The following is a 25,892-nucleotide window of genomic DNA, read 5'->3' as shown; positions in this document are numbered from 1 at the left end:
AGTAGGTATAAGGTAAAGGTAAAAAAAAAAAAAAGTACCTAATTGCAATTGTGAGAGGTGTCAAAAAAACATGGGCACAATATTTACTGTAACAAACTGTGGCTTATAATTGGTAGATCCTCTACAGTCCCTACACTGGGGGCGGCCTGTAGCGTAGTGGTTAAGGTAAAGGACTGGGACACACAAGGTCGGTGGTTCTAATCCCTGTGTAGCCACAATAAGATCCGCACAGCCGTTGGGCCCTTGAGCAAGGCCCTTAACCCTGCATTTCTCCAGGGGAGGATTGTCTCCTGCTTAGTCTAATATCAACTGTATGTTGCTCTGGATAAGAGCGTCTGCCAAATGCCAATAATGTAATGTAGTGTCATGTAGATACTCATGTAGATACTCCTGTAGATACTCCTGCCCTCGCCCAAGCTGCTCAATGTGCTGTTCATGGTGACTGCCACTGCCAGTCTACTGTCACACCAACAGAAGGTAGAATTCCTCACTTTTATTATTGGGAATACGGAGCCAAGTGGTTAACATACATAATGTGTCAGCTTTAAATAATAAAAAATAAAATGAGGAACTACTGATGTAAAACAATGGCACACATGTGCTTACAAAATCTAAGATGTATTTAATCCAAACTATTCTCATTTTAATGCCCTGGACAATGTTGGTTTTCAAATTCCAAAGCAGGATTTTGCCTTTGCCTGAACATCACTGGTGTGAAATCTCTGTTCAAAAAAGGAAACATTCTTTATCCATGAGAAATATTTCAGTTGACAAACTGCATAATATTCAGATATAACTCAAAGTCGAGATACCGAAAAATATATCAGTGTTTATTTTCCATAAACAGCCTGGGACATACATAACATCGGACAATGCTACGGGCAAACCAGCATCACTGAAACCCAACAAGTCAGGGGGCTCATCCAATCACTTCTCTTCCTCTTTACCGTGCTCCGGACCCAGAAATGAATCCAGCTTCGCCATCTTTACGGACATTCCAGCCCCTTATTTATTTATTTTTTCGGAAAGCCTGCGGACCCACCTCTCTATCGGCCACGCCTGTAACGGAGGCGGCTTCGAACTGACGTTTGTAGGAGCAAGGACATTCTATTCGCCTAATTCTCGACTTCTCCCCGCCCCCCCTCATCTTTTCCCAGCCTGTCCTGATGGCTGGAGCGAGGGGCAAGAAGAGGAGAAAAGAAGAGGAGAAAGAGGAAGGGAATGCGGGACTGGAAAGAGCCATGACACTACGGCACCGCATGGAGTGCCTGGTGAGTCCGCAGGTCCCGCAGAGAGAAGTAGGCCTTCCTGCAGTGGGTGCAGGGGTACGGCCTCCTGCCCAGGTGCACCTGCTGCAGGTGAGTCCTCAGGTTTCCCCGCTTGCTGAACCTCTTCCCACACTCTGCGCAAGGGTACGGTCTCTTTCCCAGGTGCACCTGGCGGTGGTGCGCCCGCAGGTTTCCGTTGTGCGCGAAGCTCTTCCCGCACTGCGTGCAGCAGTATGGTCTCTCCCCCGTGTGCACGCGCATGTGCACGTTCAGGTGGGAGGGGCTGATGAAGGCCTTGGAGCAGCTGGGGCAGGGGTACGGTTTCTCCCCTGGGGGGCCCTGCAGGGGCGGGGCCCTGCTCGACGCCCCTCCCCTTGCGCTGAACAGCGAATCGGAGCATGCCGTCTCGCCGTCCGGCCAGCCTAGCGGCATGCCGGTGTCCGCCCCCCCGCTGGGGAGGGGGCGTGGCTGGTGGCGGTAGTACGGCGCGGTGACGGTCAAGTCGTCGAGGACCTCAGGGACGGGCGAGAAACCGGAACCTTCCTCGCCAGCGGCCGCCACGCTTCCAAACGGGCCCGGGTGCTCGTCGAGCCCTCCGGACCGCCGCGGTGTTCCCAGGCTGCCGGACCCGTCCGACGAGAAGCTGGGCTGGACCGGAACGTGCTCCGTTAACAGGTCCAGGAGCAGCTCCGGGTTCTGGAGCGGTTTGGGCCCGGCACTCCGCACGGCCCCTGTAGGAGAACAGCCGGGGCTCACAAACCCAGGAATACCAGAAATCCCCGGAATGCCGGGAATACCGGGGTAAACCGGCTTCACTCCAACCACAGTTGTAACTCCAGATTTGAAAGAAGCTGCTATTTGCTAAGACACCTTTAATGCTTTTTGCTGAAAGTGTGGACATGAGGCCACCAAAATCCAAGTAGTGTTTAACATCTTTGACATTTTTGTAAGAAAACCCAGTGAAAATAGATGCACATGGATACCCTAGGAAGGGCTTTTATGTGAGTTATTTAGCTGGCGCTTTTTATCCAAAGTGACTTACAGTTGACTAGACCAAGCAGGGGCTAATCCCCCCTGGGGTCAATCAAATGACTTAGCCATTAGGCTATAGGCTGCCCTGGAACTTCTGAGCTAAAGCAATCAAACCAGAGACCAGAACGAGTCGCTGATCGGATTGTTATTACCAAACATACTTTGAATCTCGCCTTCCGCCTTCAGTCCCATGGCTCCTGTGGCCCCGGGGCCGGCCTCCTCGGGGCCCATCCGCTCCTCCGACAGCGGCTCAGGATCCTGCTCCTGCTGAAGAAGGAGTTATTGATCAATTAACTGACTGATCAATTCATTCGAGTGATTTGACTCACTGATTTGTTGATTGAGTGGCTGATTCGTTAATTAATTAACGCAGTGTGTGTGAACTCAGGGGCACTGAGGGGGTCTACGGGGCACTGAGGGGGTCTACGGAGCACTGAGGGGGTCTACGGGGCACTGAGGTGGTCTACGAAGCACTGAGGGGGTCTACGGGGCACTGAGGGGGTCTACGGAGCACTGAGGGGGGTCTACGGGGCACTGAGGGGGTCTACGGGGCACTGAGGGGGTCTACGGGGCACTGAGGGGGTCTACGGAGCACTGAGGGGGGTCTACGGGGCACTGAGGGGGTCTACGGGGCACTGAGGGGGGTCTACGGGGCACTGAGGGGGTCTACGGAGCACTGAGGGGGGTCTACGAGGCACTGAGGGGGGTCTACGGGGCACTGAGGGGGGTCTACGGGGCACTGAGGGGGGTCTACGGGGCACTGAGGGGGGTCTACGGGGCACTGAGGGGGGTCTACGGGGCACTGAGGGGGGTCTACGGGGCACTGAGGGGGGTCTACGGGGCACTGAGGGGGTCTACGGGGCACTGAGGTGGTCTACGGGGCACTGAGGGGGTCTACGGGGCACTGAGGGGGTCTACGGAGCACTGAGGGGGTCTACGGGGCACTGAGGGGGGTCTACGGGGCACTGAGGGGGTCTACGGGGCACTGAGGGGGTCTACGGGGCACTGAGGGGGTCTACGGGGCACTGAGGGGGTCTACGGGGCACTGAGGGGGTCTACGGGGAACTGAGGGGGGTCTACGGGGCACTGAGGGGGTCTACGGGGCACTGAGGTGGTCTACGAAGCACTGAGGGGGTCTACGGGGCACTGAGGGGGTCTACGGAGCACTGAGGGGGGTCTACGAGGCACTGAGGGGGGTCTACGGGGCACTGAGGGGGGTCTACGGGGCACTGAGGGGGGTCTACGGGGCACTGAGGGGGGTCTACGGAGCACTGAGGGGGTCTACGGGGCACTGAGGTGGTCTACGGGGCACTGAGGGGGTCTACGGGGCACTGAGGGGGTCTACGGAGCACTGAGGGGGGTCTACGAGGCACTGAGGGGGGTCTACGGGGCACTGAGGGGGGTCTACGGGGCACTGAGGGGGGTCTACGGAGCACTGAGGGGGTCTACGGGGCACTGAGGTGGTCTACGGGGCACTGAGGGGGTCTACGGGGCACTGAGGGGGTCTACGGAGCACTGAGGGGGGTCTACGGGGCACTGAGGGGGTCTACGGGGCACTGAGGGGGTCTACGGGGCACTGAGGGGGTCTACGGGGCACTGAGGGGGTCTACGGGGCACTGAGGGGGTCTACGGGGCACTGAGGGGGTCTACGGGGCACTGAGGGGGTCTACTGAACACTGAGGGGGTCTACGGGGCACTGAGGGGGTCTACGGGGCACTGAGGGGTCTACGGGGCACTGAGGGGGTCTACGGGCAGCAGTGCTGCACGGGGCACTCACCTCCTCTTTGATGGCCATGGAGACCACGGCGCTGTCCAGGCTGAAGCTGACCAGCTCCATCTCGGTCACCTCCAGGTCCTCCTTCACCCCCCCCTCGTCATGGGGGAGCAGGTCAGGCAGGAGGAGGGGAACGCCTGTCATTCATGTCAAAAAGCATGTTGCTCGTGTCATACAATGATCTTTCAGAAAGCCTTCTTCTGTACAGCAATGTGCACACAGGCAAACCTTCATTTTCGCAACCTTCAAGAAGCAAATGGGAACTTAAGAGCACCAGAGCCACATTCAGCCCCGACAAAACAAAGCACAATGTTTATTAAAACAGAAACGCTGGCACGTTGGAACATCCTGTTGCAAACTGTTGGCGGACTGACTGACGCAGGTATGGTATGCTACGGTGGCCTGAGAAGGCCATTTGTGCCTACATCATTATCAATTCAGGCTACACACCCATCAAACAGGACCAAACATACCTCAAAGCCTGTTGCAAAACTTTGCACACCGTTGGGAGGAAACATCAGGAAGAAAACATAGCAAAACGTTTTCCGATTTAACGTGCCCCCAGCACGTCTAAAGAACCTGCGACCCTCCACTCACCTGGAGCCGGAGCGAAGCTGCCGGGGTCAAAGGTCACGGCATCTCTGGTGGAGCTGGCCTCCTTCAGCCGGCCCTCCAGCGTCTCCAGCTTCCTGTTCAGCAGCGCCACTTCCTCCCTGGCCCGCTGCACCTCCGCGCGCGAGTCCGAGAGGCTGCCCTCGAAGATGCGGCTGATCTGGCACACGGCCGCGGCCAGGAGGGACTCCATCACCGAGCCCAGCTGGGAGTGGAAGGAGGTCCGCGCGTCCTCCCACATCCTGGACCGGGGTGTGTTCTCAGGTACTCCTGGGTGGGCGGGGCTCTCTAGAGCAGCACTCCAGGGTGAGTGGGGCTTTCTGGGGTGCAGCAGAGAATGATGCTGGAGATTCCGACCGGAAATAACATTTATAGAAATTCTGACTCAATAGGACGTTTCCTATTTGGAAGTCAGAGCCTTCCGTTGAATATTCAGCTTATTCCAAATCTTTTTGCTATGGTTGTTGTGGTGTATTGTGTAATGTGATCCAAATTTAGACAAATTCCCTGTATATGGCAAGCTTACTTGGCCAACAGCATAATAGAAGTGCGTTATATGGTCCGTCCTGCCAGCTGAAATACCTTTGAACTGAATCTGAAGTCAATGCTGTATGGCCTTGCAGTTCCGGTGGCCAAAAGCAGCAATGGAAGTTCGTTCATATTTCGATCTCTGCACTAGATTGTACATTTGCATTGTGATGCAAGCATTACCATTACAGGTAAACTGTGCATATGAGATACGCGAGATAGTCTAGAACTAGCACAGATCATGTGTAAAATGAACGCAAGAACAGCCTCTAGATTAGACGCGTATTCAGCGAGGGCAAATAATCTTCGGCCGCCCCATCCCAAGTCATGACCTTTTCACCCAGCCGTTTCAACTCAACATACAATAAAAGACGGAGACCAACCATAAACCGATGAAGGGACCACTTTAATTACAGAAGAGAAGAATGCATTTCCATACACACGGAAAAGAACACGGGATAAATAAGCGAGTCCATACACACTGCAAAGTCATCACCTGTTTTACACGGCAATTAAAATGCACTGACTATGGGGACTACAAAATAGGTTTCCTTGTTCGCCAGTTTGCATGAACGTGAATGCAAACACGGAAATGTTAACCTCCTATCTGGCACTTCTTGGGGTAAATGAGGCATAGGATATGGCACAAATAATTTAACTTACCGTTTCGGTGCGAGTATTCGTGGCACAGAGATGTAGCAAACGAATGTTAGTTAGTTTTTACACCAGTTTGAGAAGAAACGGGTATTAGAAGCATCCCTCCTGCTATGTCCCAGTCAAACATAATGAATAACAAATATTCGGGGTGGGATCTTGTCCTCATCACCCCAGAACTCTTGACGATACCAGGAGATCCACCAATCACGACACACCTTGGTTACAATAAATAGAACAACGCTGACCGCGATTGGTGGATCCTTGCTTCCGTTGTCGTTGTTTGTGGTGTCTGGCCTATCCTAGCGGTGTTCGTCGTCTTCCGCTCGTAGTTCAGGAGTGTTTCGAATGCCAAAACGCAACACGCAGACTCGCACTTTCTTTCCCAAGTTACGGGACGAAGGTGTAACCACCCATAGAAGAGTTGGCGAAACAATGAGGACTATAATAGCGATCAGGCCACCGCAGCTGGTCCAGAATGTTGCTTAACGGTAGCCTTCACATGCCACGCCATTTTAAACACCCTTCACTGGCCAGTGATGTCCGCATTCAAATCGCTTACACTAAGCTGTGAATTTTAGTGTCTTCCTATACGCAGTGATTTCCCGTCTTAAGCGGGTCTGTTGGAAAACAGCCAACCCAAACCCCATACATTTAAATTAAACAGGGTCAAATGTGTATTTTCGACACTTTTAGTTGGTTGATGAACTAAAAACGAGTCCCTGGGCTCAACCATCTTGATCTCCCAATTTGACCAACTGAGACCATCTTAGAATCCCAGTTGCTCTTTATACAACAGGGTAACACTATACACTCCAACGAGACCTTTCTGTGTGTTCATCATCCTCCAGCTCGCCGTCTTGTCTTTTCGAGCGGCCGATAGTAGCTCCTCGCTGCCCGGCTTCTCTGTACCCCTGACCGCGAGGGTGGAACGACCTTCCCCAATCAGGATTCATTTCTGTTTTTTTATATACAAACCCACCATTTCAGTCTACGCGAGGCAGCAATGCACTGACCGTGCCTAGTCTGCCGGAAATCAAAAGAAGACTGTCTACGCGAAAGTTCTGTTACACAAGAACGCACCACCGTTTGCACGGCTACTGGAACCAGTACGTGAATTTTGTTATAAACTCCTGGTTCCATTAGATTTGCCAATTGTTGCTACCTAGCCGGAATTTATACCTGGAAACATAGACCTTTGGTGATCTTCCCAACTCAAGCTTACCATGTGAAAGCATCTATTGAATGACTGACTTGTAAAGTTCAGTAGTACATGGGCTACACATTTCACTGTATGGCTGAATTGTTACCCAATTTGCTAGTGGACTGTGGCATTTCTAATAATTGTTTTAGTGGATGCCATAATTTATTTTTGTGATTTTATTTTTCTTAAGAAGTCTTCAGTGGCCTGAACACAGGCGTGAGCCCACGGGCAGCTTGCTGTGCAGGTTTCCCCGCTTGTATCGTGGAAGTTGAGTCACTTTGCCTATAGTTTGGGAACAATTGAATGATTAGAATTGGGTTGAATAATTCCTTGTGTAAATACGGCATGAATTCTGTTATAAACACTAAATGTAGTCGCATCAAGTTTAGGTGTTTGGGGGGGGGGAATAAAATAAATTTCCAATTGATCTTTATTGGATGACAATAACGGTGGTCTCTTTACACGACGGTAACCATTTCTGTGCAGAAGTAGTGGAAACAACCAAAAGTCTGGCAGGTCGGCGGCGGGTCTATCTGGTGTGAATGCGCTGGTGTCTCTTCAGGTCGCCGTTGGCGGGTCTATCTGGTGTGAATGCGCTGGTGTCTCTTCAGGTCGCCGTTGGCGGGCCTATCTGGTGTGAATGCGCTGGTGTCTCTTCAGGTCGCCGTTGGCGGGTCTATCTGGTGTGAATGCGCTGGTGTCTCTTCAGGTCGCCGGCGGCGGGTCTATCTGGTGTGAATGCGCTGGTGTCTCTTCAGGTCGCCGTTGGCGGGTCTATCTGGTGTGAATGCGCTGGTGTCTCTTCAGGTCGCCGGCGGCGGGTCTATCTGGTGTGAATGCGCTGGTGTCTCTTCAGGTCGCCGTTGGCGGGCCTATCTGGTGTGAATGCGCTGGTGTCTCTTCAGGTCGCCGTTGGCGGGTCTATCTGGTGTGAATGCGCTGGTGTCTCTTCAGGTCGCCGGCGGCGGGCCTATCTGGTGTGAATGCGCTGGTGTCTCTTCAGGTCGCCGTTGGCGGGCCTATCTGGTGTGAATGCGCTGGTGTCTCTTCAGGTCGCCGGCGGCGGGTCTATCTGGTGTGAATGCGCTGGTGTCTCTTCAGGTCGCCGTTGGCGGGCCTATCTGGTGTGAATGCGCTGGTGTCTCTTCAGGTCGCCGGCGGCGGGCCTATCTGGTGTGAATGCGCTGGTGTCTCTTCAGGTCGCCGTTGGCGGGCCTATCTGGTGTGAATGCGCTGGTGTCTCTTCAGGTCGCCGGCGGCGGGCCTATCTGGTGTGAATGCGCTGGTGTCTCTTCAGGTCGCCGTTGGCGGCGAATCGCTTCCCGCAGTCGGTGCAGCGGTGCGGCCTCTCCCCCGTGTGCATGAAGCGGTGCTTCTTCAGGTGGCTGAGGTGGCGGAAGCCCTTCCCGCACTGCGCGCAGCTGTAGGGCTTCTCCCCCGTGTGGTACTGCTGGTGAGACTTCAGGTTGCACAGGTAGGTGAAGGTCTTCCCGCACTGCGCGCAGCTGTAGGGTCTCTCCCCCGTGTGGCTCTGCAGGTGCACCTTCAGGTGGCACATGTAGACGAAGCCCTTGCCGCAGTGGGCGCAGCGGTGCGTCTTGTTGCCGGTGTGGTAGCGCTGGTGGTCCCGCAGGTTGCGTAGCTGGCTGAAGCTCTTCCCGCAGTGCAGACAGGAGAAGGACCTCTCCCCGGGGAGGGGCTCCAGACTCCCGGCCCCCGGGTCTCTGTCGTCCAGGCGACCGTGCGGAGGCTCCGGGCGAGGCAGCGGCGTGCTCGCCGGCTCGAGGGGCGTGGCGACGCGGGGCGGGGTTTCATCGCGCTCCTCGCCGTGTTCCGTGTGCCCCGGCTCCTCCTCTTCCTGTTTGAGAGCCCCGCCCTCCACCTTCACCGCCACGGGGGCTGCTCTCTCGAGCCCGAACGCTCCGGCGCTGGGCTGGGGGCGGGGCTTTGGTCTGCACAGGTCCGCCCGCCCTCCCCCCCCCTCCTCCCCCGCGCGCGGGGCGGCCACTGAGCGAGCAAACAGAACACATGGGGGGGGGGGTCAGCAGGGGCAGGCTGGACACTCTCTCTCACTCTCTCACTCACTCACTCACTCACTCACTCACACACTCACACACTCACACACTCACTCACACACTCACACACTCACTCACACACTCACACACTCACTCACACACTCACTCACACACTCACTCACACACTCACTCACACACTCACTCACACACTCACTCACACACTCACTCACACACTCACTCACACTCACTCACACACTCACTCACACACTCACTCACACACTCACTCACACACACACTCACTCACACACTCACTCACACACTCACTCACACACTCACTCACACACTCACTCACACACTCACTCACACACTCACTCACACACTCACTCACACACTCACACACTCACTCACTCACACAAATTACAGACACTGCGCACACACACACTCACACACTCACACACTCACTCACACACTCACACACTCACACACTCACACACTCACACACTCACACACTCACACACTCACTCACACACTCACACACTCACTCACACACTCACTCACACACTCACTCACACACTCACTCACACACTCACTCACACACTCACTCACACACTCACTCACACACTCACTCACACAAATTACAGACACTGCACACACACACTCTCACACTCACACACACACACACACAAATTACAGACACTGCACACACACTCTCACACTCTCACACTCACACACACACACACTGCACACACTTAGCCTCATTCATGTACCCCTGCAACTCACCCTGCTGAAATTGGCATGGTTGCCCCTGGAGACCGGCTTCACCTGTGCCGGGGACCTCTTTCAGATCGTCTGCGCTGGGCACCGAGTCGGCCCTGTCCTCCTCCAGATCTATAGTCTGCAACACAGGCGGATAACGCCCCTGTTAATGTACTCACAACAACAACAACAACAATTACAATAAGAACAAGTGTGGCTAGATCGTTATCCACACTCCTCCCCATTGGCTGTTCACCATTGGGAACTCCATACTGCAGAGATATTTCAGCACATTTCAATATTACTATTATTTCCGCGGTTCCGACGTGTGGAGTTCTGGCGGGCATGGCCACTTCCTGTGGGGAATCGGGCACTTCCCAAACACAGCTGCTGGGGTCAAAGGTCAAAGGACCCTCCGCATCCCTCTCACAGCTGCTGGGGTCCCCCTCCGTGTCCCTCTCTTCCTTCACAGCCCCTGGGGGTCAAAGGTCACATGTAAGGCTCTCTGTATTGGATAGGAGAGGGAATTACACCCCCTCCCCCCACCCAAATTCTTGGTTAGAAATGCACTGCGATTTTGTTGTGTGCGCACACAACCAGGGCTATTTGAATGCCTGTTTCTAATGCCAATCAAGCCATGTGAGAGAAAGTGAAAAGGACAAGAAGGGAGGGATTGCAAAGAGAGAGAGTGATAGAGAGGGAGGAAGCGATATATACAGAGGGACAGACAGACAGAGGGAGAGATGAAAACTGGAGTCCAGGAAGAAGAGCTGAGCTGGTGGCACTCACCAGGCTGTGGGTCTTCCTCCCGGCCGCAGCCCCCGCACCGGGCCTTCCTGCCCCCCTCCCTGCCCCCCTCCCGGGACCCCAACCTCCGCTCCGACCGCTGCAGCCTCTGCTTCAGAGCCTCCACTTCCTGTCTGCCCCGCATCACTTCCTCCAGGAAGCTCGCCTCCACCAGCCGCGTGATCTCAAACATGGCCGCCTTCAGGACCGTCTCCATGACCACGGAGAGCTGGGAGTGGAAGGCCAGCATGGTCTCTGACATAGCGGACACGGTGGCTTCAGTGCCCAGGAACAAACTTTCCTCCCAAGTTACTGCTCCAGAGCCAGTCCCAGGGAACCTGTTCCAGAGCTACATCTGCAAGACATAGGTGTGTGAGATCACACAAGCCTGAAAGAACTTTGCACTAATGTGGGTTTAATTCCTGTCCTGGAGGGCCGCAGCATCTGCAGGTTTAACTCCAGTCCTGTAGGGGGCGCTGTGTCTGCAGGTTTAACTCAAGTCCTGGAAGGGGCGCTGTGTCTGCAGGTCTAACTCCAGTCCTGGAGGGCTGATGGGTCTCCTGGCTTTTTGTGCATCTCAGCAGGAGTGATTCATTTAAATCATTGATTGGCTAAAGATCAAGATTGGCTAAAGAGCCAGCAGACCTTGTTCCGAAGGCATTATTTCGCTGCTGATTGAAAGGAAACCTCAAATAACGACAGGCACTGTAGCCCTTCAGGACTGGAGTTTGACCGACTACAGGAGCGGCATTTCCGCCGTTCCCTTACAGTAAAGTACAGTAAAGGTGGTAATAATGTAACTAGTAACAATTACAACCATCGAACCCGCAGTAAAATGTCTATCAAGCCGTTTCTACCCATGCCCGTGCTTCCTTTGACTCCATTTGCAGCTGCACATAATGTTAGTAACCCGCATGCATCCCTCTATTAAATGAAATCCGTGTTGTCAGTCGTACCAATGAAAAACGTTATAATTTCAATGCAGCTGATAACTTTAATGTTGCATTAACGTATATTGTTTAAGATTTTCCAAAGCGTGTACGAGTGTTCGCAAATAAAATGCATATTACGGATTCATATATGCAAAATGACGAAAATGCTTCCAAGCAAGATATTTAGCTAGTATTATAACGAACACTTATTATTAGCCATTCATTTCACTCATTGTAAAGAAGTTAGCAGTCTGCTTCTGGATGGCTTAAGTGACGGCTAAACTAAACTAGCAATCAACAGGAAAATTTACGCAGGTTCCACAACTCCTATGGTAGCAAAGAAAGTTATTGGTAGCTAGCTAGCTAACTGTTGGCCAGCTATTCCGGTTTAGGAGCCGTCGAAGCGTGCGATTACGTTTACCTGAAATTCCTCCAGTAAATATCCAGTTAACAAAAACAGCATCACGAAGTCGGATTATAGGAATGTTACTGCGATTAGCAATGTATGATTGTTCAAAATACTGCCAATCACCATTTGCAAGCAGTCAGCTTCTGGCTACCATGTAGCAACAAAACAGCTTACGACGTACGGAGGCCTGTTAGGGTCTAGAAAGATATGAGTGAAATACGCGTTGGTTAAAAACCGATCGGTGACGAGGGAGGCTGAATCCGTTAACAATTCACTAGAATGTTTTGAACGGTAGTAGGCAACGTTGTCTTGTTAATGTACAATGTATCACATACACTCAGTGAGCTGTTTATTAACTATGTATTAGCCTTATTTTTTAGACTTCAGGCGCCCTATAGCGTAGTGGTTAAGGTAAATGTCTGGGACATGCAAGGTCGGTGGTTCTAATCCCGTTGTAGCCACAATAAGATCCAGTGGGCCCTTGAGCAAGGCCCTTAACCCTGCAGTGCTCCAGGCGGGAGGATTGTCTTCTGCTTACTCTTATCAACTGTACGTCGCTCTGGATAAGAGCGTCTGCAAAATGCCAATAATGTAATGTAATGTCTTCTGCCGCTGTAGCCTATCCACTTCCAGGTTTGACGCACTGTGTGTTCAGAGATGTTCTTCTGCATAATTCCGTAGTAATGTGTGGGTATTTGCGTTATTCTCAGCTTTGACCAGTCTGGCCATTCTCCTCTGACCACTTGTATTAACAAGGCTTTTCTGCCTGCAGAACTGTGGTGCTCTAGGGACTGTTGTGCGTGAAAATGCCAGATGATCAGCAGTTTCTGAGAGACTCAAACCACCCTGTCTGGCACCAACAATCAATCCACACTTTGATTACATTTCTTCCCCATTCTGACATTTGGTCTGAAAACAGTTGAACTTCTTGACCATGTCAGCATGCTTTTATGCATTTAGGCGCTGCTGGTGGCTCCCCTGATTAAATATTTGCATTAACAAGCTGGTGTACAGGTCTACCTAATAAAGTGGTCACTGAGTGCATGTCAGATTTCTTAATTAGTGATTGTATTCCTTACCTAGGGGATGGCATGAACGATAGTGGGAGGAGAGTAATTATTTTTCTATGGAATAACATCACAACTTTTATATTTTTTTCTTGTTTAATTTTCTTCACAGACCATTTTCTGTACAACAAGTGCTTAGGAGGTGTAACACTCCAGAGCAGATTCACATAAAAAACACCCCTCCCCCGCTGTGCCAGCATTCACAGATGTACTCCAACTGTCTGTTCAGAGGCAAGAAAGGACCGCAGATCTGTAACCACAAACCTTCATCCCATTACGTTCACCTTTTCTCCCCGCCACAAATGACACTACTGTTTGAAAATATTGAAAGTGCTGTCTCTATGACAACACCTCCTAAGTTTGTCGCTCCAAAGAATTTGCCTGTGTGTTAAAGCACAGATTCTTCAGTCGAACGGGATGGCAGAACATCCACTGCTCACAGCATTGCCCTTGGTCATTGGGCCCCTTAATCAACTTTGAGAAAATGCATGAAATTGGAATGCTCTGGCTTCAATGGCAGAGACACAGACGTCGAGTGTTAAGAATACGCAGTTGAGTATCTTGTGTGCCTCTATAGTATCTGTGCTTAAGGCTATGGACGGGTCAGTGCTGCTGGGAAGATGGATGACCAGAGCTGAACCCTCTTTGGGCGGGCGTACATTATACCACTTACTGACCCGATCGTTCAGGCCCAGTCAGCCTGGATCTGTCAGCTGTGAGAAGTCTCGATTCCCATCGACCAATTGCCAACATTTTCAGTAATAACTGCTGAACATTTTCATGGGTTTCTCTACAAGGACAGTCGTCGGGTTCTGAAAGTTTACACCCAGCCCTGCTCTAGAAGAGCACACAGCCCTGCTGTAGAAGAGCACACAGCCCTGCTCTAGAAGTGCACACAGCCCTGCTCTAGAAGTGCACACAGCCCTGCTCTAGAAGTGCACACAGCCCTGCTGTAGAAGTGCACACAGCCCTGCTGTAGAAGAGCACACAGCCCTGCTGTAGAAGAGCACACAGCCCTGCTGTAGAAGAGCACACAGCCCTGCTCTAGAAGAGCACACAGCCCTGCTGTAGAAGAGCACACAGCCCTGCTGTAGAAGTGCACACAGCCCTGCTGTAGAAGAGCACACAGATGTGCTGGACTTGTGGGTTTCCTCTTCCTTGAGCTTTTGGTCCAGCTTTTGGTCCAGCTCCATTTTACTGCTCTTGTTGGAAAAGGGATTTGTTGACCTTTTTATTCTTTTTAACTTCTGACCGTTTCGTTCTTACTTTGTACCGTTTGAGGTTTCATACAGAAGTTAAACTGAACTAATGACAAGATTAAAAAACACAGGAGTAAAGTGTACTAAATCTTGATGGGTAGTGTAAGAATAAGAACATTTCCTTGATGAACGTGTCATTCAGTGTCAAAAGCAATTTAATGTACACTGCAACTCCTGCATACTGCACTACTGCATACAAACAGCAATCACTGTATATGAACAGAAACGATCACCTACAGACAGTACCTAGTGCACAGAGATGCAGTGGCCACTGCAGCGCTCGGGTTGAACCGAATGCAAAATGGAGGCCTCTCACTGTCCATCGGTGTGTCCCAGCCAGGTTCGTTTCTGAGGCTCATTTCCTGGTGTTGCTCAGAGACGCTGCTCACTCGCGCCCCCCTAACAGTGTAAAGTCACTGGTCACAGTACGGTCATCATTTTTTCCATGAGAAAATGTAGTCGCAATAGTCTTCTTTTCTTCATCTAATCTCTCACAATGAGCCAATTGGTGGACATCATGCCCATATAAGGGCTTCCCGGGCCCAGTCTCCGGCTCCAGATTGTACAGCATGGCGGCACCGGTGGGTGACATCACAGACACCTGGTCCAGATGTTTTGTAGTCCACGGACCCGGCCCGCAGTTTGACTTTAGAGACCCCGTGTCGGTACATTACACGAGCCTCAGTGCCCCATGGCAGGCACGTGGATTATGTCAAACCATCAAGGCTGGCGAGGTCATATTTACAGAGGACATATCCCCATTACAAATACATATTTAAATACAGCAGGCATAGTACAAAAACAGCACATCCTGGTCCACAATACCCAGAGGCATGACTTTTCACACATTTCACATTTTCTTATACTATTTGTGTTTTCTGTTCTTGGTGACACACAAATAAGAGTTCTTTCACCAGTATAACTGGAAAACCTTAAAGACAGAGATTTTCACGATCACTAGTTTCCTAAAACAGCAGCGTGAACGGTGAACTGTGGTGGGATGCAAGAGAATGCAGATAAACAAACGGATAAAAACACATATATTATACACACATATATACACACACACACATATATACACACACGCATACACACACACATATATACACACATATATACACACACGCATACACACATATACACATATATACACACGCATATATACACACGCATACACACACACACATATATACACACATATATACACACACGCATACACACACATATATACACATACACACATATACACACGCATATATACACACGCATACACACACACACACACACACACACATATATATATATACACACGCATACACGCATACACACACACACACACACACACATATATATACACACGCATACACACACACACACACATATATATACACACGCATACACACACACACACACACACACACATATATATACACACGCATACACACACACACACATACACACACACACACACACACATACACACACACACACACACACATACACACACACACACACACACACACACACACACACACACACACACACACACACACACACACACACGCACATATATATACACATATATATACACACGCATACACACACACACACACACATATATATATACACACGCATACACACACACACACACACACATACACACACACACGCACACACATGCGCACACCCACACACACGCTCATCAATACTGGTGGCTCCCCTAAACCATGTGATTCTGATGTAAGGCGTAAGGAGCACTTCAGCCGGTCAGACACGGGGACTTGATGAGCTGCTCGAACCTGCTCAGGCTCCTGTGGTTCCTCTGGTGCGCCTTGAGCTGGCGCAGCTGGCTGAAGCGCGTTCCGCAGAGCGTGCAGCAGTACGGTTTCTCCCCGGTGTGCACGCGCTTGTGCGTGTTCAGGTCCCCGGAGAAGCGGAAACGCTTGCTGCACTGGGAGCAGGAGTACGGCCTCTCGCCCGTGTGCACGCGCTGGTGCACCTTCAGGTGGTCGGCCCTCTTGAACCTCTTGCCGCACTGGGAGCAGCAGAAGGCGGCGTCGCCCCAGTGGATGTGCTGGTGCCTCTCCAGGTTGCGGGCGATGGTGAAGCGCTTGCCGCACTGGGAGCAGGAGTACGGCTTCTCGCCCGTGTGCTTGAGCAGGTGGATCTTCAGGCGGCTCACGTAGCTGAAGCTCTTGCCGCAGTAGACGCAGCTGATGGGCTTGTCGCCGGGGGCGACGCCCTGGAGCGCCTGCGCCTCCCCGGGCGCGGAGAGGCCGGCGGCGGAGGCGTGCAGGGGGGAGACGGCGGACCGCAGGGGGGAGACGGCGGACCGGGCCGGGGCCAGCTCCAGCGCCACCGCGTCCCGCGCCTTCCTCGCCCGCCGCCGGGCCGAGCAGGCCTGGGGCCGGGACAGGCTGACCACGTTCTCTATCTGGATGCCGTCTCTGCCGGCCGCCGGCGGGGACAGACCACGCCCGCGCGCGTCTCCCCCGGTGACGCCATGCCGGTCGTACGCGGCGAACCCCAGGGCAGGCCTGGCGAGCTTGGGCCCCTCGGGGTCCCCCTCCCAGCCCGGCTCCCCCAGAAGCTCGGCGGAGTCCGTGGAGAGGGCGTCCTCAGGGTTGCCATGGCCGCCCCTGGATTCCACAGTCACTGAGGGGGAAAAGATTAAAAACAAAGAATAAAGTTTGTTTCATAGCATCTGTAATAACTTAACTGGGTGTATATCGGTCAAAAGTACACTCAAAGGGCACAAGGTAAGAAGTAAATACTCAGAGGTTAAAATCACAGGATAATGACCTAACTTTTGTAGTTCATAGAAAATATGAATATATGGCTATTTTTGGCTAAATAAATGGGTAAACAAATCCTTTTCCAACAAGAGCAGTAAAATGGAGCTGGTTTGGGATGAACTGGACCGAAAGCTCAAGAAAGAAGAAACCCACAAGTCCAGCACATCTGTGTGCACTTCTACAGCAGGGCTGTGTGCACTTCTACAGCAGGGCTGTGTGCACTTCTACAGCAGGGCTGTGTGCACTTCTACAGCAGGGCTGTGTGCTCTTCTACAGCAGGGCTGTGTGCACTTCTACAGCAGGGCTGTGTGCACTTCTACAGCAGGGCTGTGTTCTACAGCAGGGCTGTGTTCTACAGCAGGGCTGTGTGCTCTTCTACAGCAGGGCTGTGTTCTACAGCAGGGCTGTGTGCTCTTCTACAGCAGGGCTGTGTTCTACAGCAGGGCTGTGTGCTCTTCTACAGCAGGGCTGTGTGCTCTTCTACAGCAGGGCTGTGTGCACTTCTACAGCAGGGCTGTGTGCTCTTCTACAGCAGGGCTGTGTTCTACAGCAGGGCTGTGTTCTACAGCAGGGTTGTGTGCTCTTCTACAGCAGGGCTGTGTGCACTTCTACAGCAGGGCTGTGTGCTCTTCTACAGCAGGGCTGTGTTCTACAGCAGGGCTGTGTGCTCTTCTACAGCAGGGCTGTGTTCTACAGCAGGGCTGTGTGCACTTCTACAGCAGGGCTGTGTGTAAACTCTCAGAACCAGACGACTGTCCTTGTAGAGAAACCCATGAAAATGCTAAGCAGTTATTACAGCGAATGGTGGCTATTTTGATGAATCTAAGATTTAGATTTTATTTTTGTAAAACAAAAGGTGTTTTATTTTATTTTTCTCAAGTTCTCACCCTTCAGACATTCCTGAATGCGACGGCTGCCCTCCTCCTCGTGCCCAGGGCCAGAGCTGTCCTTTTCCAAAGAGCTGGGCTGAAAAACAGACAAACAACCTCCTACCATCTGGCATACTCTACGCTACAATTACAAAGTAACAGTACATTACAGGAATTTGGCACACTCTTATCCAGAGCAGCGTACAAACAAAGTGCAAAGTGCAGACCCATAACCAGGGACAAGTTCGCCGAAAGACCCTAGAGGGAAGTACAATTTCAACTGCTACCTGTACAACAAAGATAAGGACTTTGGCCTTGTCAATTAATCTGAGAATGGATTATGTCTATGAATAATTTCTATTAATCACACAGAATGATAGGAATAAGTCTTATTTCTTTTGCATTTCAGTCATTTTTAAACAATGGTGCCCCCCTGGAGCTGGCAGCCACAGACGGCCAAGATTCTACACCCGACAACGGGGTTAACCTTAATATTTCACCATATCTTCCTGTTCTACCACCTGTTGTTGATGTGATCAGAATCCATGGGAAATAACTCTCATCATAAATGATAAGCTGTACCGTCTCGGGTGGCCGGGAGGCCGTGGGCGTGTCCCGGCTGGATGTGGCCATCATGCAGCTGCTCAGGGATTCCTGTTCCTCCTTTACGCCCCAGCGGTCCTTCACACCTGACAACCGGAGAGTCAGCTCTCCAACGCGCTTTTGGCTTGAGAGTGGTTCCCCTACGGACCAGGTCAGAAACTCTTAGGCCGCGTTCCAAACGGCATACCATACACTGCATGCCACATACAAACGGCATACCATACACTGCATGCTACATACTGATCTTCTTTTAAATTCAGTATGAGTAGTATGCTAGTGTGCGGTTTTGAGCGCAGCCTTAGACTCGTAAGTGGTTAACAGTACCTCCCCGTGAGCCTACCCCCCGCCCCACCACAGACTTGATATTACTTGCCCCCTTCTCTGTATTGCCATTTGTGCCGTGTTGTCTGCTTATAGAGGGTTCTTGTGGGTTTTGTGGGCTATGTGTTATGTACACTTTTCTGTATGTGTGTCTGCCTGTCTGTCTGTGTGTCTATCTGTCGGTCTGTGTGTGTCTGTGTGTCTCTGTGTGTGTCTGTGTGTCTGTCTGTGTGTCTGTCTGTGTGTCTGTCTGTGTGTGTGTGTCTGTGTGTGTGTGTGTGCCTGTCTGTGTGTCTGTCTGTGTGTGTCTGTGTGTCTGTCTGTGTCTGTCTGTATGTGTCTGTGTGTGTCTGTGTATCTGTGTGTGTGTCTGTGTGTGTGTGTGTGCCTGTCTGTGTGTCTGTGTGTGTGTGTGTGCCTGTCTGTGTGTCTGTCTGTGTGTGTCTGTGTGTGTCTGTGTGTGTGTGTGTGTGTGTGTGTGTCTGTGTATCTGTCTGTCTGTCTGTCTGACTCACCGGCCCGCCTGTCTATCCGCTCCGCCCCCTCGGCGGAGACTTGGCCGCAGTTCTCGCAGGCGACCTTGGCGTTGCCCGCGGCGACCTTGCCGTTGCCCGCGGCGACCTTGCCGTTGCCCGCGGCGACCCTCCAGCGCTGCTCAGCCTCCTGCAGCCTCCGCCGCAGGGCCTCCGCCTCCCGCTGGCTCCGGGCCACCTCCCCCTGGAAGCTGCTCTCCACCAGCCAGGTGATCTCGAACACGGCCGTCTTCAGCACCGTCTCCATGATGCCGGAGAGCTGGGCCTGGAAGCTGAGTAGGGCCTCTGACATGGTGCCAGCAGCTCCGGCCTAAAGGGTCCTCTCCGGCCTGGGACACTCACTCACACGGGAAACCAATGAGGGCAGCCTTCCCTGGTGTATGATGTCACACAAGTGCCCAGCCAAACTTGTGTTGGCACCTAAGAAAGCACAACAAATCAAACGTATCAAGTGAAGTTTAAGAACATTCTTTTTTTTAAAAAAAAAAAAGCTCACTCCCTATTTTTGACTTAAATTATGAAATGAAAAATGCTAAAAGGGGGATGGTGTATATATTTAGAAAGTGGCACCTAATCTTACACAGAGGCTAGGATAAAGCAATAGTTTCATAATGACAGTGGGGTTGAATTGGGTGACCATTTCTTGTGGTCACTTGAATTGCCTGAAATTATTGTGGATAGTGAAATTATCGTTCTATCTCCGTTCTTTCTCTTTTCCAATAACTGCCCTCACTTTACTAAATGAAAACAAAAGTTGCTATCATATACCATGAAATAGTGTACAGAATCAAATGTAAGAATGAACCCTAACTATGTTATGGATATTCAGAAGTAAAGAGCATTCAAGCCAGCATACGCGCTAGCGGTTACACAGCTGTCTATATCGTACGGTACCAACACTGCGGGCAAGCTAGTAATAGCAAGCAGCGAACATGCTAACCGATGTTAGCAGCCACAGAAGATTCACGCATCACCCGTTGTCGGAAGTAACTTGTATGCATAAAATGGGCTGAGGGGTAGGGTAGCATAGCAAAGCATCATCCAGCGGCTCTTTTCAAACCAGTGTTCCTTCTCCTTCAAATCTGCAGGAAACCGTTTAACATTAGTCCGCTTCATAGCGTAGACAAATGTGCCAGTATGCCGTTATAACAGATAATGCACGCCATATTTAATGTCACTGTATGAATGGCTTTAGCCTATCAGAACTGTCAGAAATACCTTATTACACAGAGCCAGCAGTAGCAGACGTTGCTAGCGTGCCTTGCATCGGACAAGTAACGCAAGCGCCATACAAAAACAAAAACTTTCCGCAGATATCACAGAGATGTTCCACAGATCTGTAGATATGTGACGTTCACCTGCCGTAGCTATCAATTAAAAACGGCTAACCCATTAGCTACGACGTGTCATGAAATATATTTCAGCAGTAAATCCACCATCCAACGAATGATGACCGAAACGCTACGGGGGCCTAATAGGTTCAAGATTCACAAAACGAGAGCGTTGGGAGGAGAACTGCACTTATAATCCAGAGTTTAGTGGATTCCGTTTAAACGGTATAAACGTGTCTATAAACACTTAATATTTGAGTACGTAATATGTGTACTTATAGAAGCAGATAAGCATAAGTGAATTGCATTCAGAAGTTTATTATTTAAATGAAAATGGAAATATTGTAAGCTCTTTGGGAGTGCAGTGATCATAACATATTTGGGGAATTAGAGGTGGCCAAATGTTTATGCCAAAATAACAACATAGCATTTTTTGTGATATTGCCCATTTTGAATGAGTTCTAGTTATCCAAATGCATGCTACACATTGTAGCTATTTTATGCTGTAATTTGAGCTGCACTTCATGTACTGTAATGGGTACATTAATTAGCCCACCAAGGTCAAATTCTCATTGACATGAGAAATACTGTATTTTCTTCTGTTTACAAACAGATTACATTTAAGATATTACATTGGTGACTGTTAAAAAGTAAATCTAGCTTTAAAAAATAAATAAATAAATCAGAAGTGTGACATTACGTGATTATTCAGCAACTCAAATCCCATTTGCCTTGGAAAAAAGGACAACTCCCATTTCCCCCAGAACATGAATGACCCTGATAGTGGCGCCCCATCCGTTCCCTGCAGGTAGGCCCAGCTCTAGGCACAGCCACCTAGGGTGCTAATGGTCTGGGGATGACACCTGGATTCCACACAATGTTCACTTCTTTAACGGACACTGTAGAGAAAAACTGTTTAACCATTCATAAGGTCTGTGCGAGTGAATGAGGCAAACACACAAATAGAACCAGGAGCCAGGATGTGGTCGAGGGGTGTGCTTTATTGGGGTACGTCAGTGTAGAAGAAAGAGGACAGAGTGCACATACTTCCCGATGCCCAAAAACTGGACAGATCGACTCTTAAGCCTTGCTGTTCTCCGGTCAGCGCTGGGGCCTGGGGGGGTGTTAGCTCAGCCGAAGGTGGTGTTATTCCAGGCCACGTTCTGCGCTTCCATGTCAAAGAAGCTGACATACATCCTGAAAAGCAGCACAACAAAACCACCCGTTACAGCGCTGTGTGCCTGTCCAAACGGGCCAAACGCCCACACCACACCCAACATCACACCTGGCTCCTGAGCCAATGGAAATAGAAGATGATGTGGTGGGTGGAGCCTCATGAAAAGCACTGTAGCAAACAGCAAGAGGCTTCAGTGTTCTATGGGTGACACGCTACACACTGACCAATCACATCCTTTTCCTGTGAATTGATTAGCTAATGACTGACAGCGGATGATATTTCCACCAATTACAGCTCACCTGTCAGGCAATACGCTCAGGGGTGAGTGTGTGCTCACCTTTTTACTTAAATTATGAAATGAAAAATGCTAAAAGGGGGATGGTGTACATATTTAGAAAGTGGCACCTAATCTTACACAGAGGCTAGGATAAAGCAATAGTTTCATAATGACAGTGGGGTTGAATTGGGTGACAATTCCTTGTGGTCACTTGAATTGCCTGAAATTATTGTGGATAGTGGAATTATTCAAAGACGTTCCATCTCCAGTCGGTCTGAGTGTGTGCTCACCTGTCGGGTTGATATGCCCAGGTGTGAGTGTGTGCTCACCTATCGGGTTGATATGCCCAGGTGTGAGTGTGTGCTCACCTATCGGGTTGATATGCCCAGGTGTGAGTGTGTGCTCACCTATCGGGTTGATATGCCCAGGTGTGAGTGTGTGCTCACCCGTCGGGCGATATGCCCAGGTGTGAGTGTGTGCTCACCCGTCGGGCGATATGCCCAGGTGTGAGTGTGTGCTCACCTATCGGGTTGATATGCCCAGGTGTGAGTGTGTGCTCACCTGTCGGGCGATATGCCCAGGTGTTTGTTGAGCAGGCCGCACAGCAGCTTGGAGTACTCTTTGTTCGCCTCGCCTCCGATCTTACCGATGCTGTGCAGGGTACAGAGTGCGCACGGGTCCAGCTTTCCCCCAAACATCATCATCTGGTCTGGGTTGATGTGCACTGCAATGTACTGCCCAACACACAGCCAGCCCAACACACACACACACAGCCCAACACACACACACACACACACACACACACACACACACACACACACACACACACACACACACACACACACACACACAGCCCAACACACAGCCAGCCCAACACACACACCGCCCAACACACATACACACAGCCAGCCCAGCATTTTATCAATAACAGGTCATAACAGGAGTATGGGCTTCTCAAAAACATGGTGCATTGCGTCTATTATACATTTACCTCTCTTCCACGTGTTCCGTGTTGCACATTTGAAACAATATTCAGTGTTATTTAAAAAAAATGTTTTAAAACGTCGTGTTTAACGTTTCTATAATTTCGTGAGACAGTATCTCTCTCTCAGTCACTCACTCACACGCGATCAGCCCACATTAAAAAGTTAGTCACCGAAACGTGATGCAATCATCCAGTACAAAGTTCGACTGTCCAAAGCCTTTATGTGCGTGGATTCAAAAAATGGCCTGGAAATCACAAATTGCGCAATTTGTCATCCGCACTTACCTGCAACGAAATAAACTAAATGGGCTTCAATTGTTTGCTGATAAGCGTTACATGTAAAATAAATCACGTGTGCAGGCTCACGTCGTTGTAAAATGTACAGTAGTTACTATCTGATTTGCTTAACAGGAAATTGCGACTTTGATTGAGAGGGTGGGTCCATTATTAAAACTTATCTAATCTCGAGGTTATATAAATTGACCTGCTAAATTAAACCGGCAGTCAGTGGTTAGCTTCCTTCACAGTATCGACGTTTAAAAAAAAAAAAAAAAAAACATAGGGTCAGAATATTTAGCAAATGTTAAGTTAACCGACTATAATAGCGTGAGCGGGATTGCGTGCGTGATGGCGGTTCAATGCGGTCAGTGGCGCATTAACGGAATAGCAGCAGGGCGCATTCGCCACTCATCTGTCGTTAGAATGCCTAGCCGTCTTACCTTCGCGGGTTTGCCCATGGCTTTAGCCAGCTCCTGTGTGGCTTCTGTCAGAAGGGCTTCGGGGACCGAGGCTTTGCTCACATTCGTGTTCACTACGAACATCGGCATTCTTCCTGCAGTCGAGATACGAAAGAGCAAATGAGCGAAACCCAAACGTCCACAGACTGAAGCAGACAGTCACAGGATGCCCAAAGTGAGGCCGACCGATGAATGAACCCAGACTTCCGGAAAATTGTCCGCTTGCACTTGACGTCACTGATTTCTGACTGCAATACCACAATGCACTGCGGAGTTCCTTCTAGCCCCGTTCGGCGCGTCACAGGACAAGAATTATACCTATATCACCCCCTCCCTGCCAAACAGCTGTGAAGCTATGCTATAATTAATGCAGTCCCCTCCAAAAGTATTGGAACAGCAAGGTCAATTCCTTTGTTTTTGCTATACACTGTAGACAATGGAGTTTGAAGTCAGAAGATGAAGATGAGATGACAGATCCGAATTTCAGCTTTTTTTTCCTGATGTTTTTTTAAATCTAGATTTGTTAAGCAACTTAGAACATATCGCCTTTTGTATAAGACCACCTAATTTTAAGTGAGCAAAAGTATTGGAACATGTGAGAGACAGGTGTTTTTTGTTGCCCAGATGTGTCCTGCTAGATTGATTGGTTAAAGTACATGACTGGGACCCGCAAGGTCGGTGGTTCGATTCCCGGTGTAGCCGAAATAAGATCCGCACAGCCCTTGGGCCCTTGAGCAAGGCCCTTAACCCTGCATTGCTCCAGGGGAGGGTTGTCTCCTGCTTAGTCTAATCAACTGTATGTCGCTCTGGATAAGAGCGTCTGCCAAATGCCAATAATGTAATGTAATGTAATGTAGTTCTGAATGTCTACTCTTGGTCTGTGAAGACTACAGTTGTGTGAGAAAAGATATACCAGAGAGCTGTCTTTGGGAGAAAAGCAAGCCATTTTGAAGTTTAGAAAAGAGGGGCGATCACTGGGGATAGTTATGGAAAGGCCAAAGTGTGGAGAAAGAAGGTATCTGCTCATGATCCAAAACACACAAGCCAACTTATGGAGAAATGCATCAGACTAATTGGGCGGAACTTCAATGCAGCAAGACAATGACCCAAAACACACTGCCAACACAACAAAAGACTTCAAGTGGAAGGTTTTAGACCTGAAACAAACAACAAAAGCTGAAAGAGGCCGCAGTAAACACTGCTGTAAATGCTAGAGTAAGAGCCTGGAAAAGCATGTCAATGGGTCGCAGGCTTGATGCAGTTATTGAAAGGAAGGGATATGCTGCCAAATATTAAGTGTTATTTGCTTTCATTTACTTAAATACTCTCTGTTCCAATACTTTTGCTCACCTAAACATTGGGTGGTCTGATAGTGAAGGTGTTATGTTCCAAGTAGTTTAAGACATCTAGGTGTTAAATACCAAGAAATAAAAGCTCAAATTCTGAACTCTTGTCTCGTGTTCATCTTTTTATCTCAACCCTAAATGTATTCAGTGTATTGCAAAAACAAAGGATTTGGCCTTGCTGTTCCAAATAGCTGGATATGTAGCAAGTTGGTCCTTGTACAATGACAGGTACCCATCTGGGCATTAAATGTACAACCTGAGAGATTTTACCCCAGGTCCCCAAACATTATACTGCAATAGGCCACTGCCCCACTAGACGAGGCCCCAGGGGGACAGAGCCATGAGGCCCCAGGGGGACAGGGCCATGAGGCCCCAGGGGGACAGGGCCATGAGGCCCCAGGGGGACAGGGCCACGAGGCCCCAGGGGGACAGGGCCACGAGGCCCCAGGGGGACAGGACCATGAGGCCCCAGGGGGACAGGGCCATGAGGCCCCAGGGGGACAGGACCATGAGGCCCCAGGGGGACAGGGCCATGAGGCCCCAGGGGGACAGGGCCATGGGGTCCCAGGGGGACAGGACCATGAGGCCCCAGGGGGACAGGGCCATGAGGCCCCAGGGGGAC

The 25,892-nt window shown here is 50.4% G+C and overlaps 3 protein-coding genes across 4 annotated transcripts in view; all 3 read right to left on the bottom strand.

Annotated features, from left to right (window-relative positions):
• Positions 1-20,895, bottom strand: part of LOC133134567 (uncharacterized) — a 32,411-nt gene extending 11,516 nt beyond the window's left edge. The window contains exons 1-14 of the mRNA XM_061250768.1: positions 20,636-20,895; positions 19,400-19,837; positions 18,543-18,703; positions 17,979-18,057; positions 16,061-16,951; positions 10,633-10,941; positions 10,170-10,318; positions 9,910-9,982; positions 8,340-9,079; positions 4,672-5,029; positions 4,078-4,211; positions 2,971-3,123; positions 2,462-2,564; positions 1,252-1,999 (exon numbers count right to left, since the gene is read on the bottom strand). Of these exons, the coding sequence (XP_061106752.1) occupies positions 1,252-1,999; positions 2,462-2,564; positions 2,971-3,123; positions 4,078-4,211; positions 4,672-5,029; positions 8,340-9,079; positions 9,910-9,982; positions 10,170-10,318; positions 10,633-10,941; positions 16,061-16,951; positions 17,979-18,057; positions 18,543-18,703; positions 19,400-19,709 (4,208 nt within the window). The 5' untranslated portion in view covers positions 19,710-19,837; positions 20,636-20,895. The remainder of the gene's footprint in view (positions 1-1,251; positions 2,000-2,461; positions 2,565-2,970; positions 3,124-4,077; positions 4,212-4,671; positions 5,030-8,339; positions 9,080-9,909; positions 9,983-10,169; positions 10,319-10,632; positions 10,942-16,060; positions 16,952-17,978; positions 18,058-18,542; positions 18,704-19,399; positions 19,838-20,635) is intronic.
• On the bottom strand, positions 810-8,315 carry LOC133134758 (zinc finger and SCAN domain-containing protein 2-like). 2 transcript variants are annotated; one of them, XM_061251120.1, is made up of 5 exons: positions 5,878-8,315; positions 4,672-5,006; positions 4,078-4,211; positions 2,462-2,564; positions 810-1,999 (listed from the first exon to the last, which is right to left on the bottom strand). In XM_061251120.1, the coding sequence occupies exons 2-5, from the start codon at positions 4,925-4,927 to the stop codon at positions 1,248-1,250; spliced, it is 1,245 nt and encodes a 414-aa protein (XP_061107104.1). In that variant the 5' UTR covers positions 4,928-5,006; positions 5,878-8,315; the 3' UTR covers positions 810-1,247. The 2 variants fall into 2 exon arrangements, with proteins under 2 accessions (XP_061107104.1, XP_061107103.1); XM_061251119.1 differs by having other exon boundaries at positions 2,462-2,567; positions 5,878-8,314.
• An 834-nt stretch (positions 20,896-21,729) lies between the features above and the next one.
• On the bottom strand, positions 21,730-24,177 carry mif (macrophage migration inhibitory factor). Its single transcript, XM_061252331.1, has 3 exons — positions 23,907-24,177; positions 22,764-22,936; positions 21,730-21,945 (listed from the first exon to the last, which is right to left on the bottom strand). Exons 1-3 carry the CDS (start codon positions 24,012-24,014, stop codon positions 21,879-21,881), a joined length of 348 nt encoding a protein of 115 aa, XP_061108315.1. The 5' UTR covers positions 24,015-24,177; the 3' UTR covers positions 21,730-21,878.
• Positions 24,178-25,892: the final 1,715 nt, after the last annotated feature.

Source organism: Conger conger, chromosome 8 (assembly GCF_963514075.1).
Source record: "Conger conger chromosome 8, fConCon1.1, whole genome shotgun sequence".
Classification (NCBI taxonomy): domain Eukaryota; kingdom Metazoa; phylum Chordata; class Actinopteri; order Anguilliformes; family Congridae; genus Conger; species Conger conger.
This window is presented reverse-complemented; position numbering and strand designations above follow the sequence as displayed.

What these genes read in the sequence shown, in the direction of transcription:
- mif (XM_061252331.1), bottom strand. Translation starts at nt 24,014, where the DNA reads ATGCCGATGTTCGTAGTGAACACGAATGTGAGCAAAGCCTCGGTCCCC. An exon ending in CCATGGGCAAACCCGCGAAG is followed by an intron (nt 22,937 to 23,906) that starts GTAAGACGGCTA and finishes TGTGTTGGGCAG; the next exon opens with TACATTGCAGTGCACATCAA. An exon ending in CTGGGCATATCGCCCGACAG is followed by an intron (nt 21,946 to 22,763) that starts GTGAGCACACAC and finishes GCTGCTTTTCAG; the next exon opens with GATGTATGTCAGCTTCTTTG.
- LOC133134758 (XM_061251119.1), bottom strand. Translation starts at nt 4,927, where the DNA reads ATGTGGGAGGACGCGCGGACCTCCTTCCACTCCCAGCTGGGCTCGGTG. An exon ending in CAGCTTCGCTCCGGCTCCAG is followed by an intron (nt 4,212 to 4,671) that starts GTGAGTGGAGGG and finishes CATGAATGACAG; the next exon opens with GCGTTCCCCTCCTCCTGCCT. An exon ending in GGCGGAAGGCGAGATTCAAA is followed by an intron (nt 2,000 to 2,461) that starts GTATGTTTGGTA and finishes GTTCTCCTACAG; the next exon opens with GGGCCGTGCGGAGTGCCGGG.